At 44.6% G+C, this 19,427-nt stretch overlaps 1 protein-coding gene across 1 annotated transcript in view; it reads left to right on the top strand.

The window, feature by feature from the left end:
• Nucleotides 1–7,271: 7,271 nt before the first annotated feature.
• Erich3 (glutamate rich 3) overlaps nucleotides 7,272–19,427 on the top strand; it is a 103,288-nt gene continuing 91,132 nt past the window's right edge. The window contains exon 1 of the mRNA XM_029475551.2: nucleotides 7,272–7,719. Within this exon, the coding sequence (XP_029331411.2) occupies nucleotides 7,697–7,719 (23 nt within the window). The 5' untranslated portion in view covers nucleotides 7,272–7,696. The remainder of the gene's footprint in view (nucleotides 7,720–19,427) is intronic.

Genomic DNA, 19,427 nt, shown 5'->3' with positions numbered 1-19,427 from the left:
CTTACTAAACACTCTTTAAATTACAGTGATTGATTAGCACTCAAGAAAAGAACAAAGACTAAATCTCAGGTTGGGGAGATGAGGCATGCACCTACAGAGTCCAGTATCAAGAGTGGTATCAGTGAGTTACAGGAGAGCGATGAACCTGCAGCCACCGTGCCACACTCGAATCTGGTGTGAATCCGCCGGGAATGTGCTTCCTTGATGAATTATCATCTCTTGTCTCTTCTTTGTCTCTCACTCTCTCCTGCCTCAATTAACAACACACTTGTGTTTGGGATACAGCAGGCAGCACAGGGGTTGCAGAGACTCACTGTCCAGAGCTTGGCTTGGGGAAACTTGACTCTTGCCTCCATGTCCTGATCTTCAGCCAACGTGTGCATGCCCCATAAGGCTCACCTTAACACCAACCTTATCTTTGAGTCTTTTCTTTCTTCTCCAGATGTGTTTTATGTGAGATGCAAAATGTCCCTCATGTGTGTTTGAACACATGGTTGCTGAGTGATAGTCCTCATTTTGAGGGTCGTGGACCTGTTAAGAGGTGGGTTGCTAGGAGAGCAGGCCTTGGGGTTTTTAACCAGCCTTTCTCCCTGTCTCCCTGCTTCCCAAAGCACCCAAAAGTGAGCAACAGCTTTGCTTCCTGTGGCCATAGCTGAGAGCTACTCCCACTGCCAGCCCTTTCCTGCCATGGTGGACTTTCCCCCAATTATGAGTCAGAGTAAGTAGTTTCACTCTTAAACTCCTTTTGGTCAAAGATGTGGTCACAGTCTGAAAGACATAAGTGGTACCATGGGGGTGGGGAGTGTGCTTGTTTAAGAGACCCACTAGGAGCCTACAGTGAATATGTATGGTCTTCATTAACTCTTGTGCCATTCCTCCTCGGAACACAAACATGTCCAGACATCATCTAGAAGTCCATCCAGTGAAGCTGATACCTAGGACTGACCATTGCACAGGGTAGAGGAAATAGAGTAGCTAGGAGGAAGTAATAACATTGGACATAGAGGACACATGTCTGGGGATAGTGAGGGTGGATGGGGCAGGTACGTGAGATGACAGTACATGGCACTTTACAGCATTTAGCTCTCCCATGTATTGTGTGTACATGTGTGTGCATGTGCGTGTGTTCATATTTTTTTCGTGTGTGAATAAGTGTGTGTGCGCATGCATGTGTGAATGTGCATGGTATGTGTGTACCTGTGTGTGTGCACCCAAGTGTGCATGTGTGAGTGCTTCTATGTGTGTGTATGTGCAAGTATGCATGTATGTGTGTATGTACACGCACGTGTGTGTGTGTGTGTGTGTGTGTGTGTGTGTGTGTGTGTGTGTGTGTAAGGCCAGAGATTGGCATCATGTTTTCCTGGATAGCTTTTTACTTTAATTTTTGAGACAGGATCTCATAGAACCTAGTGCTCACCCGTGGGCTATGCTGGATGGCCAGCAAGCTCTGCTGATTCTTCTGCCTGTCTTCACTTCCCCTGCCGTGTAGCAGAGTTATAGATGCACAGGACTATGCCTAGATTTTCTACCTGAGCACTGGGCAACAAACTCAGGTACTCGTGTGAGCTAGGCAGGCACTTTGCCACCTCTCCTCCACCCTCTGCTCTGCTGTTCTTTATCTCCCTGTCTTCAGCTGACAGACTTCAGGTGTGAAGACAGAGAGGAGTCCTGTTCACTGCTGGGGCCTCAGGCTTGTGAGTGCCATTGATTTCTCAGTCACTAAGTAAGTCCATCAACTCTCCATATCCCCAGAAGGTCTGCTTGCAGATCTGATCCAGTTCAGAAGGAGGGATGGTAGGAACAGAAGGCCCTGAAGACACACTCCATATTCATGCTACTCGGAAATCTGACTTGTCACTGGGAGTATGCCACTCTACCTGCTTGCAGGCTTTCTTACATCTAGCTAACCTTCACCCACTGGCTCACTGGAGCAAGCTCATTACGAAAGGTGGTGCCTTAGTCTGGTACCACTGTTAAAAACAGAATAGTCTGGAAACAAATAAACTTTATTTCTCAATGTTTTAGAACCCAGGAAGCCCAAGGATATTCGTACACACAGTCCTGATGTCTAACAGGACGACTGCCTGCTTCTAAGAGAGCATCTTGTTGCTATGTCTCCTGGAACAATGTCCAGCTCTGGCAGAAAGGCCAAGGAGTGGGAGGGAGTGAAGCTCCTCCATGAAGTCGATGATAAGGACTTTATTATTCTCATCCCACCTAGAAGGCTCTGCCCTCAAACCATATTCACCTCCTAAGGGCTCTACCTCTTAATCCTGTCACATAGGTGACTAAGGACCAACACACCCATTGTAAGGGACTTTCAGACCATAGCAACTGTGAAACGACTTCATGGAAACACATTCCCACCTTGAATAGCCTGGTGCAGTCTTGATGCACTGACTCTCTGTCTCCTGCTTTTGAGTTTAAGGCTCTGAGCAACACAGCCAGCTTAGCAGGCCATCAGGAGTTAGGAAGCTCTCTTGTAAACCTAACCACCTGCACAACTGGGCACATCCTTGTGAAACGCTGACTCTGCTCACCCCCAGTCCAACTGAGGTTTACATAGTGTTGGCCAAGGAAGGTGTCCCTGGAAACCATCAGAGCACTGTCTCTCAAGACTCTGGCTTGTTAGGGTCTATGGTGATAGAGGCAGTGTCCACAGAACTTCTGCCAGGCACCGCTGGGTTACATTGGATGAAAGTCCTCGTTATTTGATTTTGTTTTCCTTTTACAAACGAGAAGCACGTGGAAGGACTTATGTCTTCCATCCATTCATTCTTTCCCCAGCCTTTTCTTCTTTTTCAGCTGTGTGTGTGTTTATGTGTGTATGTATACGTGTGTGGTATGTATGTATGTATGCATATGTGTCCATGTGTATGTATGTGTGTATGTGTGTGTATGTGTGTGTGTGTGTATATATGTGTGTGTATGTGTATGTAGGTGTGTGTATGTGTGTGTGTATGTGTGTGTATGTGTGTATGTGTATGTAGGTGTGTGTATGTGTATGTAGATGTGTGTATGTGTATGTAGGTATTTGTATGTGTGTGTATGTGTATGTAGGTGTATATGTATATGTAGGTGTGTGTATATGTGTGTGTATGTGTGTATGTGTATGTATGTGTGTGTATGTGTATGTGTGTGTATGTGTGTATGTGTATGTAGGTGTGTGTATGTGTGTGTATGTGTGTGTGTAGGTGTGTGTATGTGTATGTAGATGTGTGTATGTGTATGTAGGTATTTGTATGTGTGTGTATGTAGGTGTATATGTAGGTGTGTGTATGTGTATGTAGGTGTTTGTATATGTGTGTGTAAGCTCATGGGTGTACAGGTGTACTTGTACAGCTGTTTATGCATGTGTATGCTCATGTGTGTGGAGGCCAGGGAAAAAACAAACGTGTTACTGTTGTGCATTCGTCCCAGACTCTTAGTTTGCTTTTTCAGAGCTTAGCAAGGGCCTTGAATAAGATAGCTTTCTGACTGTAAACTTGATATAGGCCAGGGGCAGCTTTCTTAGAAAACATTTTGTATAAATTAAGAGTATTTTGGGGTTTGTGCAGAATAGGCCACCGTGGGAGCAACTCTGCCCCGCCCTGGGACGTGGGGAGCAGTAAAGGTGACACTCTTGAAAATGGGTGTGGTTCCCTCCAGGAGAACTTCTGTAAATTTCATAGGATTTCCAAGTCTCTTCTATAACTTTTAAGACTCCCTGCCCCCAACCATTAATAAACCATTAATAAATTCTTGTTTGATGGCTGAACAAAAACAACTGGACACTGGGTGGAACTCAGCTAGCAAACCCCAGATGGCCAGTCTCCTAGGATGGCCTGTAAGAGTTTGGATGGGTGAGCCCATCACTGATTGTAGAGACCACGCAGCACTGTCCTGTGCTCCTGCCTCATGACAGCTCCCTCAGCGTTTGACCCTCGCTCCCAGACCACAGATCTTTCTACAAAGCAGAAATATCCGTATGTTCTCTGATGTTACTGGGCACATCTGGGGGCTTGTTTTCTCAAAAGAAAATGAGATGACTCTAGTGACTATTTGGTCTTGAAATCGTTTAATTTAGTTTTTTTTCCCTTCATTCCCTTACCCTTTCTCCATAACAGAAATTAACATAAAAATTCCTTCTGGCTAAATTCCCAATGCATTTTCACAGTGAGCATTTTCTGAAGTGAAAATTAGGGGCTTCCTCGCAGTTTTCATCAGGGATGTGAAATGGTGTAGCTCACGGGGGTGGAGAACTCAAACCCATTTATGAATTAATACATGCTGGTAAGGGGGCCTGTCTGTAGCCTGCCAGAGGACCCTTTTCTACAAACTCCAGCATACCATCCATGCGTTTTATTTTCCCTTTTCATTCCATCACTGAGACAGTGTCATTTGGTATTTGAAGAAATTAATTGGCGTCCATGGAGGGCTGCACTGTCTGTGCTGTCCCTAGGAATGCTGGAACCTCGGGTGCATTGTAGGATCTACCTCTACTCCCTCCACCTCTTCATCTCCAGCCTCCATTTTTATCTAGCTGAATCTAATGATAAGGAACAGTATTGCATCCTCGTAAAGACTCGGACGTCCAGTGCGGCAGGAAAAGACTTCTGGGAAAGGAGCAGACTTCTACCCATCTCTAGATCTGGTTCCCAAGGCAACCTTGAACTCTTCAGTCTGATTCATCTGACTGATTAATTAATTAGTATAAGCTGTTGATCTAGATAAGTCTGTTTGCCTTTGCTATCTGCCTTATCTCTCTGTTCATCAATTATCTGTCTGTCTATCCTCTATTTCTCTCTATGTGCCATTTTATTATTTGTTGTCTTAATTAGGAAAACACAATGACCAAAAAACAACTTAGGGAGGAAATGGTTTATTTTGGTCACAGTTCCATATAGCAGTTCATCATGAAAACCAATGAAGGCAGGAACTCACCTGGAGACACAAGAAGGCACAGAGGCCATAGAGAAGTGCTGCTTAGTGGCTGGCCTCTCCTGGCTTATTCAGCCTGTTCTCTTAAAGAACCCAGGGCCACCAGCCCAGGAATGGCTCCAACCACAGTGGACTGGATCTTATGGAGGCATTCTCTCAATTGAGGCACCTTCCTCTCTCATGACTCTAGCTTGTATCAAGTTGACATAAAGCTAGCCAGTACATGTATGCATCTACCAACTGTTGTGGCTTGAATAGGTATGGCCCCATAGACTCAAGTGTTTGAATGCTTGTGTCATAGGGATCAGCACTATTAGAAGGTGTTGCCTTGTAGGAGTGGGTGTGGTCTTATTGGCAGAAGTGTGTTACTATCTGTGTGCGTGTCTGTGGGAGGGGGACTTTGAGGTCTCCTATGCTCAAGCTATGTCCAATGTGATACACAGTCTGTTTCTGCTGCCTGTGCATCAAGATGTAGAGCTCTCAGCTTCTTCTCTAGCACCACAGCCGCCTGGACACTGCCATTCTTTCTACCATGGTGAAAATGGACTAAATCTCTGGAACTGTATGCTATTCCCAATTCAATGTTTATAGAAGTTGCCTTGACCATGGTTCATCTTCAGAGCAATAAAATCCTAACTAAGACGCTATCTGTCTATAATCTATCAATCATCAATCTTTTTTACCACTTATCTATTATCTATAGATCATCTGTCTATCTAGCTTCTCTCTCTATCTATCATCAGTCTATCTATTATCTATCTATCTATCTATCTATCTATCTATCTATCTATCTATCTGTTGACTTAATCTTACCCTTGGGATATCTGGTATTTGTGGTCTGATAACTCTGAGATTAAGCATAATTTGAATTCTGCAGCAGTTTACAGGAGCTACAGGAGGAAAGAAATCTCATTATAATGATTAAAATTATAGTTCTTTTGAATCAGCTAGATCTCAGTTTGAGTTTTGGTTTCTCTGTTTAGAGACCAGTGTGGACGTGGGGAAAATGATTGCTTCCTTGTTTCTCTGACAAAGCATCTACAGAGCACTCAGTAAAAACCATGTACTTTAGAAGAGCATGCTTTTTTTTTTTTCTCTGAACATTTGTTGACTTGCTACTTTGCTTCTGAAAACACAATAAAAATAAATGTGCAAAATGGAAGATCTTTCTCTCAGCTAGGAAAGATGGAGAAGGTATACAGACATGTTCAGCAATGCCAGTGCATGTGAGGAATGGGGAAAGGGGTATGAAAGGAGGAGGAGGGAGAGGGAGAGGGACAGGGGGGGTGCTGTTTCTGGAGACTGTGGCACCTCTAGGAGGTGAGGCTTGGTGGGCAGAGAATGGGTCACAGCCTTCGTCTATCTTTGATTGGCTGTGCTGAAGCCCTGTTCTCCACTTCCTGGTTTGCCTGCAAGTGAAACTCCTAACATCATGGTCACCTGCTTACAATGGCAGACTGACCCCTCTGAGACCTTTTGTAAAAAGTTAACTCCATTCTCCTTCAGATGGTTCCGTTGCACATTTTGACAGAGATTTTGTCATCAATACAGAGCTCACCAGCAAAGTTGAGGATGTTAAAGAAAGCAATGTTCAAACTGAGTACCAAAGGGCAGATAGCAGCTCTCTGCCCAGGTAGTCAAGAGTAGGGTTATAGTCTCATGAAAGGAATGGGGAAAGGTTCTGCTTCCGCTAGAATTTAAGGTGGGGGAGATGGAGGAGGTGTCACAGTGACTCTGAGGAATGGTGCTGGGGAAGATGCCATAGAAGCTGTCTGGCCTTTTATGCTCAGCAGACTTTTGAAATACGAGAAAAAGCAGAGTGTAGACAGACGGAGAAGGCAATGGCTTTCCCACCTCTGAGTGTGGGAGAACTAGAAGACAGATGAAATAGAGACCCAGTGATCGCTCAACCACCCTCGTGGTATCCGGCCACCACAAAAGCCACCCAACCAGCCCTTGACTCCGCAGCTATCTGACAAAGCAAGACCAACAATTGGTCATCTCTGCACAGGACCGAGCAGGCTTCCCACCAAAGCCTTTCCTCTTAAACTAGTTTCCTGCAGGGTTTCAATCCACAGCTACCCTTGTCATTACAAAACTCCCTTCCACCCTCTCAACACGGGGATCGGGGGAACGGCTTGCTGGCATGGGGACCTGGGACACAAAGATGGGGACTTCCAGGGAGGAAGAAAGCTGATGGCAATTCTTTGCAGCTATAGAAACAAAAGCTGCCACCCATACAGAGGGAAACCGGATCATTCATGCACGAGTGTTCTAGGTCTGTTTTTAGGAGGAACGAAACCAAGGCACCTGACTGTGGCTTTTCCTGGCTCTCCTGCCAGCAGACATCATCCAGTCAGGGGCCTAGCAAGAAGAAGTTGAGCCAGAAAGGGGTGTGTGTGTGTGTGTTTTCTTCAGGGTTCAGGTGCCTAGTGAACGGTAACCCTAGAGGAACCGCGCAGCGGCCTGCTGGACCTCCTCCCATATCCTCCCATATCACGGCCCAGCGAGTAGGGTGGGAGCAGTGTTCTTTTCCAGCTTGCCTAGGCTTGGTTCCAGCAGCACCGCTGCTTCTCCCAGCCCTAGGTGCGTGCCTTTCCTCCTCCCTTAGCAACTGGGAGTCTGTGGACGCCACCGAGTAGCAACCGGGAGGCTGCGGGGAGCCCGGGTGAGGAAGGGCGGAGCCCAGTCCAGGTGCCCCAGTCCCCGCCACTGCAGCAAGCCACCGTTAGCCGCATCTGCACCTGCAGCGGGGTCCGAAAAGGATTCTGCAAAAATGAGCCATTCTCACCCCGCTGGGTAAGTGACAACTGGCTTTGCCTAGCTGTGGCAGGTGGCGGCTTCAGCCAGCGGCTCTCCTCCTCCTCCCTCCTGCTGCGAAGCTCTGGGGCGACAGGGAGAGGGAGGGAGAGCTGGGGGAGGGGAAAACATACACAGATTCTAGGTTGCAGGAGGATGGCAGAAATCCCAGGCGTCCTATCTCCTCCCTACCCATCTTCGCTTCTTCATAACATTCGCCACTCTTGAAATTCTCAGCCTGGAAAGACAGGAAAAATGGATGTGAAAACCGCGTACAATAAGCAGGGACGGATGTCAGCTGGGATGAATGTCCCTCAGTGTGGAACGCAAGTGTTTAAATGCTAAAGTAGAAGTTACTGAATACGCATTTGTTGGGAGATTCGAGACAGAAATAAATTCTCTCTGTGGCTTGCATACAAAGGAAAGGTTGTTTCTATGTCTAGGAAGGTCTCCTTGTAGGAGGGAGGCCCCTTATGTCAGGATGTATATTCCTAGTTGCCGAAGCACCATAAAGCCTTCTTTAGAACCACCTGGGCCCAGGAAAGTGGTATGGCTGGCAAGAGGAAGAGTTCAACGAATGAGGTGCTCATGCATCCAGACAGTCTCCTGTGGGCGACTACTCTTCAGAAGGCATATTAGCAACATTCAATGCATAATAGACAGTGAGGTCTTCATTCTCTGTGAAAGGGAGAGTATCCTCTTGCCTTTTGAATTAAGTGTGCAACACATATTAGATCAGCATTTATTACCAAATGTATCTAGTGCACAGAGCACTCCCCTCCCCTCTTCGGTTTTGCAAGTAATTTGAAAATGATTTTCAATTCCATTTACTACACATGTTAAGGAGCAGTGGATTGGTAGTGTCTGAGACACCATATTCATTATTGCTCTCATGATTTACAGTCACACTTGACGATCTTTTTCCCAGGGAAAGGACAGGAAACAGTAATGTTTGAACAGTCCAGAGCCCTCTAAGCTGTCCTGCGGAAGGTGGTTTCAGAACATTTTGGAAAGTAAGGGCACCGTGCTAAATCGAATTTTGGTGCTTTGATGTTTTGCTGCTGTGTTTCTGAGCAACTGACGTTGGCCATGGGTCCCATGGGATGGGAATAATATGTTTTCTGCAGATGCTGTTGGCACTTTGTCTGAATCCAGGAAAATGAATGTGCCAGTCACGGTCTCTTCCTATGTTTGTCAAGTTTTTGACTAAGTTGGAATCTGATTATTCCATTTAATCATTTATGTGAAAATACAGGCAAACCTGCATTTGCTTATTACACTGTGCCAAGATTAAGATTTCAGAAACAGAAGTCAAAATTTTCCGAAGCCCCACTAGTTACGAGCACATGGGGAAAGGGGGCCGAATAAACATGCGCACTGTGCGGTACTGTTCAAGGATGATGTGGGGTTGGCACACACATCCTGCACTAAGATGCAAAGCTTCTTGAAGTATTAGCTCCATGCCTTATATGCTTCGCTTCTCTGTATCTAGGACTGTTCAGGGTAAGGGGAAGCTTAAGAGTCACTGGTTGAATGAGTGGTACTGGCTGATAGGACATGCGGCCACCCAAGAAAAGCCTGTTAGAACAGACATTCAATACTTATGCGAGCCAGGTTCGGCTCTGGTGTAAACATGAGATATTTCATTGACTACACAAAAAGAGAGAGTAATGACTGAGGTTTCCACAGACAATGAAGATCAGGACCGAGAGGTTTCTAAGATGCTTCAGCTTGGAAGGGCCAGGGCCGAAACATAAAGCCAGCGTCTCTGGTCAGCTTGTGCCCTTCATCATCCCATGCAATAATCTAATATACATGAGCATTAATGTGTAGAAATTTCATTCAGATCAGATCAACATCTGATAAATTGCAGACACAGCGACCAAATATTACTATAGAGGATGGCAATAATTTTTTAATAGTGCCTGTGTAAGTACGTTGTGATTGCTTTGTAAAAGTAAATAGATGCGAGCTACAGGGCTTACAATGTTAAATCTCATCACTTGAAAAGCAAAACTAAACAGGTCTCTATGATTTCAAGACCAATCTCCTGCGCCTAGGAAGCTCCAGGCTAGCCAGGGCTACACGAGGAGACTCTATTTCAAAATAAGGGGAAAAAAAACAAACAAATGGAAACAATAAGCAGAAATGTATTTAGTCTACATGCCTTAAATTTCACCCAAGAACAAAAGCACTCAAATTGACGCAAGTCTCCTGCTCAAATAAAAGGGGTAATTATTTCTCTTGTTTATGTTACCATTTGGAAATAGTAAAAGTTTGAGTAGCAAATAAAGGGTCTCATCAAAGCTGAGATGCCTTCTTCATCATTCATAATTATTACATTTTAAAGATAAGATGGCAATAAAGTGCAGTATTACCATAAAGCAGATATTGTGCATCTGAACTTCTTCCTGTCGGGTAATAGCGGCTGATGCTTTCCCCTGGCTCTTCTCCCCTCGGAGTTGCTCACCTACTTAATTACATCATCAAACACTGGATATAAAAGGCACACAGGGCCCCATGCGGGCTCTGTTCAGATGGAGTTTGGGAGTAAATAAAAATGATCCTAAAAAGTCTTGCAAAAATAACATAGACGTTACGGTTCAGCTGCCTCTCCGTTTGGTGGATACCAACTATGAAACATCATCGCCAGTTCTACTGTCTGAAATGAAAGGAGTTTTAGCGTGAACAGGTTTGATTCATGGACCCTCCAGTTTACTAGGTCCCACCCACGTTGCTGGTTCTATATGAGTTTGAGGCACTCTGACTCAGGGTGGAATGGGGACTCTTACATCCTCCAGCTCAGAGGAGAACAAAACATAGAGCCCTTTCTTCATGCTCAGCTCTGAATCTACGGGGATTTGGGTCTCTGTCCGAGAGAGCCAATCGACTGAGAAGAACCATCAAATATACATCTTTGAGTAACGAGGAGAGAAAAGTTATACTCCATAACAAGGAAAAATGCAGAAAATATAGCTTTAAACGGTTGTATTTTCTGACAACTCTAGAGAGCCAAATACTATCAGTTGTGCATCTTTAGAGAGTATGTAGATTCCCTGGTGACACTGTAATCCACTCAGTTGTGCACAATAGATGTGTCCATTACACACTTGAGCAGTCTTCAGGGTCTTTCCCTCCATCCTTAACCACCCGGCCCTCAGCAGAAGATTCTAGTTCACTGCTCATGTCTATCCCCCAAATCATCTCTTTAATACAGAATTTCAGAGTCGCTATTTTTTAACTATCTGAATTTGTTTGGTAGTTCATCTGAAGGCCAACGTGCTAATTTTAGGAAACAAGTTGGTTCCAGTTAATGGTTGGATTTAACAGGTTCACCAGTCCTGGCTTCTCCTCTGATCTTATGCCACAATCCTAAATTTTCTTTTTAGTATGGATACCATGAGTCTTCCTTATTCTGAACAAACCCATTCATAGAAAGAGATGCGAGTGGAGGGGAATTTGTCCTGGTAATAATAATGCTTTGAAGTCCTTCAGAGCTGAGTATCAAAACCTCAGTCACCTGGGCCCCATAAATGTTCCGTCTAATGGCTCCCCAGAGCTTTCAACTGCTTCTGATGCAATGGGTTGGAAGCTTTTGGATTTTTATTCAGACTAGTTGCCCAGTGTGGAAGGTGTTTGTTGTAGCAACACCTAGACTATACGTAAGATTGTCCCTTCACACCTCTCCTTTCCTAAGCTCCATGCTCCCCAGTGGGATAACAGAGGGTGTGGGCTACCTCACTTTCATGGGAGCAGAAGAGGTTTATAATTTGTAGTGGGGCAAGTATGAGGATGTGGGAATCAGTGAAGAAAACATTTTCCATTTTAAGAAAGCACAGGAGGAAGCGGAGGGTAGAGTAGACGTCTACCGAAGCTAGCCTTGCTCAAGTGTCTTTTACGGTATCCTGTGACTGTGCAAATCCACGTTTACAAACTGGTTTAGAGACCATCATCATCATAAGGTCTTGTAGGGTTCCCTGCTCTCATCTGTTCTCTGAGCCTCTGCTTAGGAACACAGGAAGGAGAGACTGAGTATTCTTCAGGTTATTTGGACTCAGAGCAAAAGGGGAAAGTACAGCTTTTCTGACTGGATTCTTAACTCCTAACATAGCACCAGGATAATCTAAGCCTGAGGGAACATGTATTTCTGAACCTTCAAATTTTTAGCTGAACATCGTGGTTTGAATAATTGTGGATAATTCTGCTGGTGTTAGGATTTTAGGATTCTGGAAAGTCACTTCTAATGAAAACCTCAAATTCTGTAGTTAGTTTTGAGTCTTCTGTGACTCATTTCGATCCAGACCAAGACATATGGAGTGAGAATCGTGGCTCCTTCCTCCCTGAGCATCTTTCCTCCCCTACACAGATTGCAGAATACTACATGGTATGTGATGATTTCATAAATACCAAGTGTAAAGGGAAACTCTCACATTTAAGTGGCACTAAAATCAGCACAAAGAAGCAGAGCACACACCGCAGCCTTTACACTGTGTTCTGTGAGCGTCTTTGTCATTTTTTTCTTCAGATTGTAAATCCCCAAATGGTATGACTGTGTGCATACTTTACTACAAATAGCAGAACAGTTGGCTAGTTCAAGGAAAACTCTCAACTAGCAAAGACATAAAGCGATCAGACATATATTTGTACTGTGTATTCAAGTGCAGCATTTAAGGTAAGTATATTTGAATAGTTATGAGTTATGACTTATGTTTTGCATAAGTGACTAGCTGTCCAAACTGTGTTTGATAATGAGGTTATGCAGTGTCCCCAGACTTGGGTGTGTCAACACACTCTCCTTGGTTGTTTTCTTCCTTCCCTTGGCTTATTCGTCTTTATTATCCGCGTGAGGCACATGTAAAGCAGTTGAGTAGTGAATTATGTGTAGAACCCCATGTTGGTTTTATAGGTTAAACAATTTTCAAGAACTTGTAACTTCACCTAAAACAGTCAAGCAGAATACTCCAGCTTTGGAAAACTGATCTTTTTTTCACTCTTGTCTCCCTCAAGTCCAGAAAGGAGACACATCCTCCACTGGCAACATTGTTGCTACTTGGCCCAAAGTAACTCATCTGGGAGCTTGGCTCATTGGAGTAATGTGTCTTCTGCAGAGAGAGGAGCGGATGTGACAAGCTGAACACAGCACTTTGAGTAGTCATGCTTTACTGTGATTCTGTTGGTGTTAGGATTTTAGGCTTCTAGAAAATTGTTGACAAACCATTGCTTGTACAGTGAGCCTCAAGAAATAAACATAAACAGTGAACAACCCTGGAACGTGGAGAGATAGTGGTCTGGATTCGTTAATAATTTCTCATTCTCTTGCGAGTCCTCTCTGATCCTTGATCCCTTCTCCCTATCTCCTTCCTGTGGCCGATTCTTGATCTGAGGGAGGCTATTGTGATGTGGAGCTTCATCTACTTAAAGATGCATGGCTTCCTTATGGTCTTCCCCTCTCGTACAACTGTCAGGACAAATGTGGTAGGACCCAGAGGGTTTGTCTTAGTCAGGGTTTCTATTCCTGCACAAACATCATGACCAAGAAGCAAGTTGGGGAGGAAAGGGTTTATTCAGCTTACACTTCCATACTGCTGTTCATCACCAAAGAAGTCAGGACTGGAACTCGAGCAGGTGCTGATGCAGAGGCCATGGAGGGATGTCACTTGCATCCCATGGTTTGCTCAGCTTGCTTTCTTATAGAACCTAAGACTACCAGCCTAGGAATGGCACCACTCACAATGGGCTAGTCCCTTTCCCATTGATCACTAATTGAGAAAATGCCTTACAGCTGGATCTCATGGAGGCGTTTCCTCAGGGGAGGTTCCTTTCTCTGTGACAACTCCAGCTTGTGTCAAGTTGGCACACAAAACCAGCCAGTACAGGGTTCCTGTGCCATTTCTGATTGGTCATCAATGGTTGCATTCTGTTTGCAAGCATAGAAAATCCAGAACCAAGCTTTCGAGGTGCTCAAGAAAGACATTCTTAACTTCTATGTCTTGTGTGGATGCTGCCTACAGAAACTGGTCACTGTTCTGGCTATTCTGTTGTTGTAGGCTCAGTACTGCACATCTCAGATGGTGACTGTATTGGAGATAGATCTTTAAATAAGTAATAAGTGTAAGATCCCCAATCCAGGGTGACTTGTGTCCGTACAATAAATAGTCATTAAGACACAGATGATCACACACAGAAAGAGGCTGGGAACATTACAAATGTGGTGGTCATCCATGAGCCAATGAGAGAAGCTGGCGATAATCTTTCCTAAATAGCCCTCAGGAGCAATGAACTCTGTAGACACTGGCCCAAAGTCAGTGTTTTTAGCTTCGGGAAGCCCAAGAAGATAAATGCATGCTGTGTAGGTCACCTGCCTGTTCTGTGATATGATTTTATGACAGTCTTAATGAGCTCACCAACTTATTTATAATAGCTGAAAGCTTTTATTACCTGGTCCTGAAAAGCTGAAGTAAGTCTTTGTAGGGCAGTGGGTGCAGGGAAATAAAGGGGGTAGGAGAGAGCCCATGTCTGGTGCTCTGGGCGGGCGGGACTGCTGCACGCTCTCTTCGCTGCCCAGGTGGGCATCTGGCTGTGGGAAGCCATGGAATTACAGTCTGTGGAGGTAGAGAAGGAGCAATCCGGGGTCTCTGGGCTTCGTGGACGCCAGAGATGACAGGTTCTCAGTCTTGGACATCCCAGACATTGCTCTATGTCTCGGACGATCTGAGAACGGGCCCTAGGACAGACTCTGGCCCAGGGGCTAAAGGGAGGGTAGGGGGAGAACCCTGGCAGTTTACTGCTGGGATGAGAGAGTCTGGTTAGCTCAGGCTGCTTGCTCGGAGGGCAAGGGTGGCTTGGGTTGGCCATGTGGAGAGAGTGGGGAAGGGAGGGAGAGAAGGAGAGATAGAGATGAGAATAAGAGAGGTGAGAGCTTAAGAGATCTAGGAGGGGCCAAGCAACCCCTTTTATAGCTGTGAGGAGGAGCATGCCTGGCTATTATCAGGTAACTGTGAGGGTGGAGTCTAGCCAGAATGCTAGGAGCTTGGGACTTTGCTTGACTGATAGTCACAGGATTATGGAGTTGGGGGTTCCATGGTGTCAGGCACCTATGTCTATCTGGGAGCATGGCTCACTGTTCCGTCCCTTGTAGAGTTTCTACTGGGTCTTCGGAGTAAGTCTTGCTTAACCAAAACAAAACAAAACAAAACAAAACAAAACAAAACAAAACAAAACAAAAAAAAAACAAAAAACCAGGCTGCCTTTCACGGTCCCACAGTCTTTATAAGAACTGCAGAGTCACAGACAACAAATGATTGATTGACTATTGGCAGAGTGGCAGTAATGGGTGTCTTAATGTATCTACATCCTATAGACCAGTGGCTTAAAAACAGTCCAAATTTATTTCACACAGTTCTGGAGTGTAGGCAGTTCAGGGAGGTAGGTGACATCTGCAGAGGGTTGGCTTCTTCACTCGCAGGTGGCTGCCTCCTGTCTCTGTCCCCACACTGCCTGCATATCAGGACTCTTAAGGTGATTTCTTTTCCTTTTTTTTCTCTTTTTTTCCATGGTTCTAATCTCATTTGTGAGAGGGCCTAACTCTTTTCTAAACTCTTCCCAAAGTTCCCCATTTCCTAATAGTGTCACATTGGAGGTTAGGATTTCAATTCATACATCTGAGTGTGCATGTTAAGCCCGAAGTCCATTACTTAACACACTGATATTTGAAGCCAAAGGCTCAAAAGGGAGATAAGATCCAAACCCAGCGCAAATTTGAGGAAAACCCCATTGAGAGGAGCTAATGGGGATAAGAGACCAGAGAGCTCTGCTAGGGCATGTTAAGTCTGCTCAACAGTCAAGTTCCTCCCTTTAGGATAACTTGTATATTGTATGGATATATCACCTGTCAATTAAAAAGCCTATGACCTATGGCCTATGGCTTAGGCAGGAAGTAGAGATGGGACATCTGGGAGGAGAAAGAATTCTGGGATAGAGCAGAGGCTGGAGAGCCACCTGGGAAGATGGGAGGAGACAGATGATGGTACCCGAGCACAGGTAACCAGCCATGTGGCAAAATGTAGGTTAAAATAATTGGGTTATTTTAGTTATGATCTAGTCAGAGTAGAGCCTAGCTATATATATGGCCAAGGTATTTGTAAATATATTTTAAGTCTGAGTCTTATTTCTGGGAGCATGGGACTGGGATGATGAACCAGGATCTAACTTCAACACCTCCCACCCCTCAGTACCTGGTACCGACTGGGATATAAAATCGATCATTTGAAACTGGTGATCCATTTTTCTGTGACTGCTATTATTTTTCTGAAACAGTTATAAACATTTATAAATTAACAAAAATACTGGGGGAGGGGTCAAAATGCTGAAGGAAAAGAAGGAACAGCAGGGAGCCAAAGCGGCAACATAAATTGCACAAAGCACGCATGGAACAGCCCTGCAAACTGTGGGTTTCCAATGGGATAGGATCACATTGCTTTTTTATAGTTGCCATTAATTTGTCGTTCTCTCTGTGCGATGGGCTATGATACTCCTTATCTGTGGCGATTATGCGCCTTTTGTATCGTGCAGTTCCTTCTCTACATGGTTTGCTTCGAGATATTTACAGTAATATCATCTCTATTGTTTAGGATCCAATAAAAATAATCTGTGGTAAATTAGAAGAACAGACTTAGAAGGAACTTCAAATCGCTGGGTACGAGGGACACAAGTGGTTTTTAATTTTCCTTCCTCCACTCATCTGTATTTTGAAATTTTGTACACTTTGAGATGACAAGAACAAGGGAGAAAATCAACGTGTCTTTGAAACCCTCCCGTCAGTGATTACAGCGAGCATTTTGTTATATTATTTCCACTCCCTGTCCCTACCATTTACCTCTGTTTTGACAAAACTACACTATTTGAAAATCTGTTTCTCAACTGATTTAAAATTACACCAACATAGCATCTGAGTAGTCTTTCCATCTTCCATGTAAACTGCGAGCCCTTGTGGTAAGAGGCCACATCTCTCTCTGTCTCTGGGATTCACCGTATCGCTGCCACTGTGCTTTAAAATTAGCTCAGTGGTTGCTGGAAGCCTTCCTGAACTTCTGGGACTAGAAGGTAACAGAGTGTGTGCGTGTGCGTGTGCGTGTGCGTGTGTATGTGTGTGTGTGATTTATTTTGGCTCACAGTTTAATGCTGTAGGCCATCATGAGAAAGAATCATGGATGCTGGATGATCATGGATGCTGGATGAAGAGGCAGCTGGTCACACAGCATCTGTGGCCAGGAAGCAAAGAGCTGTGAACGTTGGCGCTCGGCTCCGCCCACTTTCCCCTTTCTATGCAGTTCAGCACCCCAGCTCACGGTGCTGCCTATATTTAAGGCAGGTCTTCTCATTCTTTTTTTTTTTTTTTTTGGTTTTTCGAGACAGGGTTTCTCTGTATAGCCCTGGCTGTCCTGGAACTCACTTTGTAGACCAGGCTGGTCTCGAACTCAGAAATCCGCCTGCCTCTGCCTCCCGAGTGCTGGGATTAAAGGCGTGCGCCACCACGCCCAGCTAGGTCTTCTCATTCTTAATTAACTGAATTCCCAACCCTTCACAGGCCTGCCCAGAGCTTTGTTTCCTTGGCGACTCTAAGATCAACCATCACACAAACAGGCATTTATTATGTTCCAAGAGTATAGTCAGGCATTCACTCAAATGCAGTCCCCTGAGACTCAAATGAGTCTCCCTGTGTGGTCATGCCACATTCAGGAATTGCTATGGCCTACAGACTCTGTTTTCTGGAACCCATCTGAGGTCATAAAAGGCCTGGATAACAAGTTTGGGGCATGATTTAAAGCCAGTAGTCCTTGCTGAACCTTATTGCCCTTGGGCAGCCAGAGATCCTGTGTCAGGAATCGCTTTGGCTGCAAACAGGAGAAAGGAAATCAAGTGGAGACTCAGGCCATGACAAAAGCTATGATTTGTTTTATCTGCAGCGTACATACAGGTGATTAAGGTTTTTATTACTATCAAGACTTGGATTTGTTTCGTAAGTCTTGATCTCTGCAAATTTCTTAATATTTTTCTATGATAGCAAGATATAAAAATTAAATTCAGGCATTGTATTTTATTTTATAAAACCAGCACAAGTATGAAGGGAAGTGATGGGCCAGGAACACATTCACAGGATATTTTCAGCATTTTTTTTTTGTGGTGTGTTTCATTAACCATAACTGCATCTGTGGATATACTCATATTACAAGGAAAAATGTGTGTGTGTGTGGTGTTCTGACTCTACGGGGGCAGGTAGACCCAGGAGGGAGGACTGGAAATGGCCTTTCCTAGACAGCTCAATGTCTACCACAGAGCTATTGTTATTGGCTGGCTGAGATTGGGCTTAGATGGTCTGAGTTCTGGAATGTCAACCTTGCCACATAGGAGTCATGTGACTCCAGGCAGATCTGTGATTGCTCTGAGTCCTGTCTGTGGGAGGTGTATGTTTCTTACAAGATGTGGTTGTGACCAATTGGAGTGATAGTACCTTTAGCACAGAGCCTGGCTCATATGAAATGCTAATACTTGGTGCTTGGTTCTTCATGTGACCATAGTGCACGAGCAGACCCGGGTTTCTATAAAATGTCTAGATTTATTTCCTGAGCTGGAAATAACATTAAGATGATTAAAGAACTCATCTTGGAGAAGAGATTTACGTGTGGCTGAGACATAAGTAAGAAGTCTGAGGAGGCTGTCTCTTTAAATCGTACCTATCAGCATAGTGGGAGGCAGGGAAGTAGAACAGCGACGTTACTAAGGTGTCGTGTTCTCAGGAACAAGCATGCTGTACGCCCACATCACACAGGAATGACCTGTCCTAAGTTAGAGCTTCTGCCTTCATGCCGTTTAAACACGTGCCCGCTGTCTCTTGTTCATATCTGACACCTTAAGTAAAAACGTGTACACTAGGGCTTCTCTTTCTTAACTGATATTTGTTTAAAAAGCTTAAGTCAGAAATTAAATTATTATTCCTGATGAGGTTGTAAGTGTAAAAGTTGGTCATTTCAGTCCCTTGAAATCAATAGTTTGGAATTTCTGTTAACGGCAGAAAATGCCCACTTCACCAAAATTCTGAGATGTTTCTTTGCTTTTTGTTTTTTGGATTTTTAAAAAATTTTTATTAGATTTTATTTATTTATTTTAATTATTTTATTTATTTACATTCCAGACATTGCTCTCCCTTCCTGGTTCCCCCTCCCACAACTCCTCATCTCATTCCTCCTCCCCCTTGTTTCCAAGAGGGTGCTCCCCTGCCACCCAGCCTCCCCCTTCCCCGGGACCTCAAGACTCATGAGGTTTTTGGGACCTCAAGACTCATGCATGAGGTTTAGGTGTATCTCCTCCCACTGAGGCCAGACCAGGCAGTCCCCTGTTCCATATTTACCTTACCGAGGGCCTGAGACCAGTGAATGTCACCTGGTTGGTGACTCAGCCTCTGGGAACTCCCTGGGGTCTGGGTTAGTTGAGACTGATGCATGAAGCAACAGCCCAATCCCAGAATCCCATGATGGAAGGCTCAGGCAGGCTGTAGAGAGGGAACCTCCAAGAGACTCGGGAATGTATGGGAAGCTTGGAAAGGACAAACCCTTTCCAGGAGGCGAGATAAGGCTTCCAACCTTCTGAAACTTGTTGTTTTCATTTGTGTTCCATTTTCTCTCTCTCTCTCTCTCTCTCTCTCTCTCTCT

The sequence above is a fragment of the Mus caroli genome, unplaced genomic scaffold, assembly GCF_978045245.1.
Source record: "Mus caroli unplaced genomic scaffold, Mus_caroli_1 scaffold_3, whole genome shotgun sequence".
NCBI lineage: Eukaryota > Metazoa > Chordata > Mammalia > Rodentia > Muridae > Mus > Mus caroli.
Note: the sequence above shows the minus strand (reverse complement) of the source record. Positions and strands in the feature narration are given on the sequence as shown.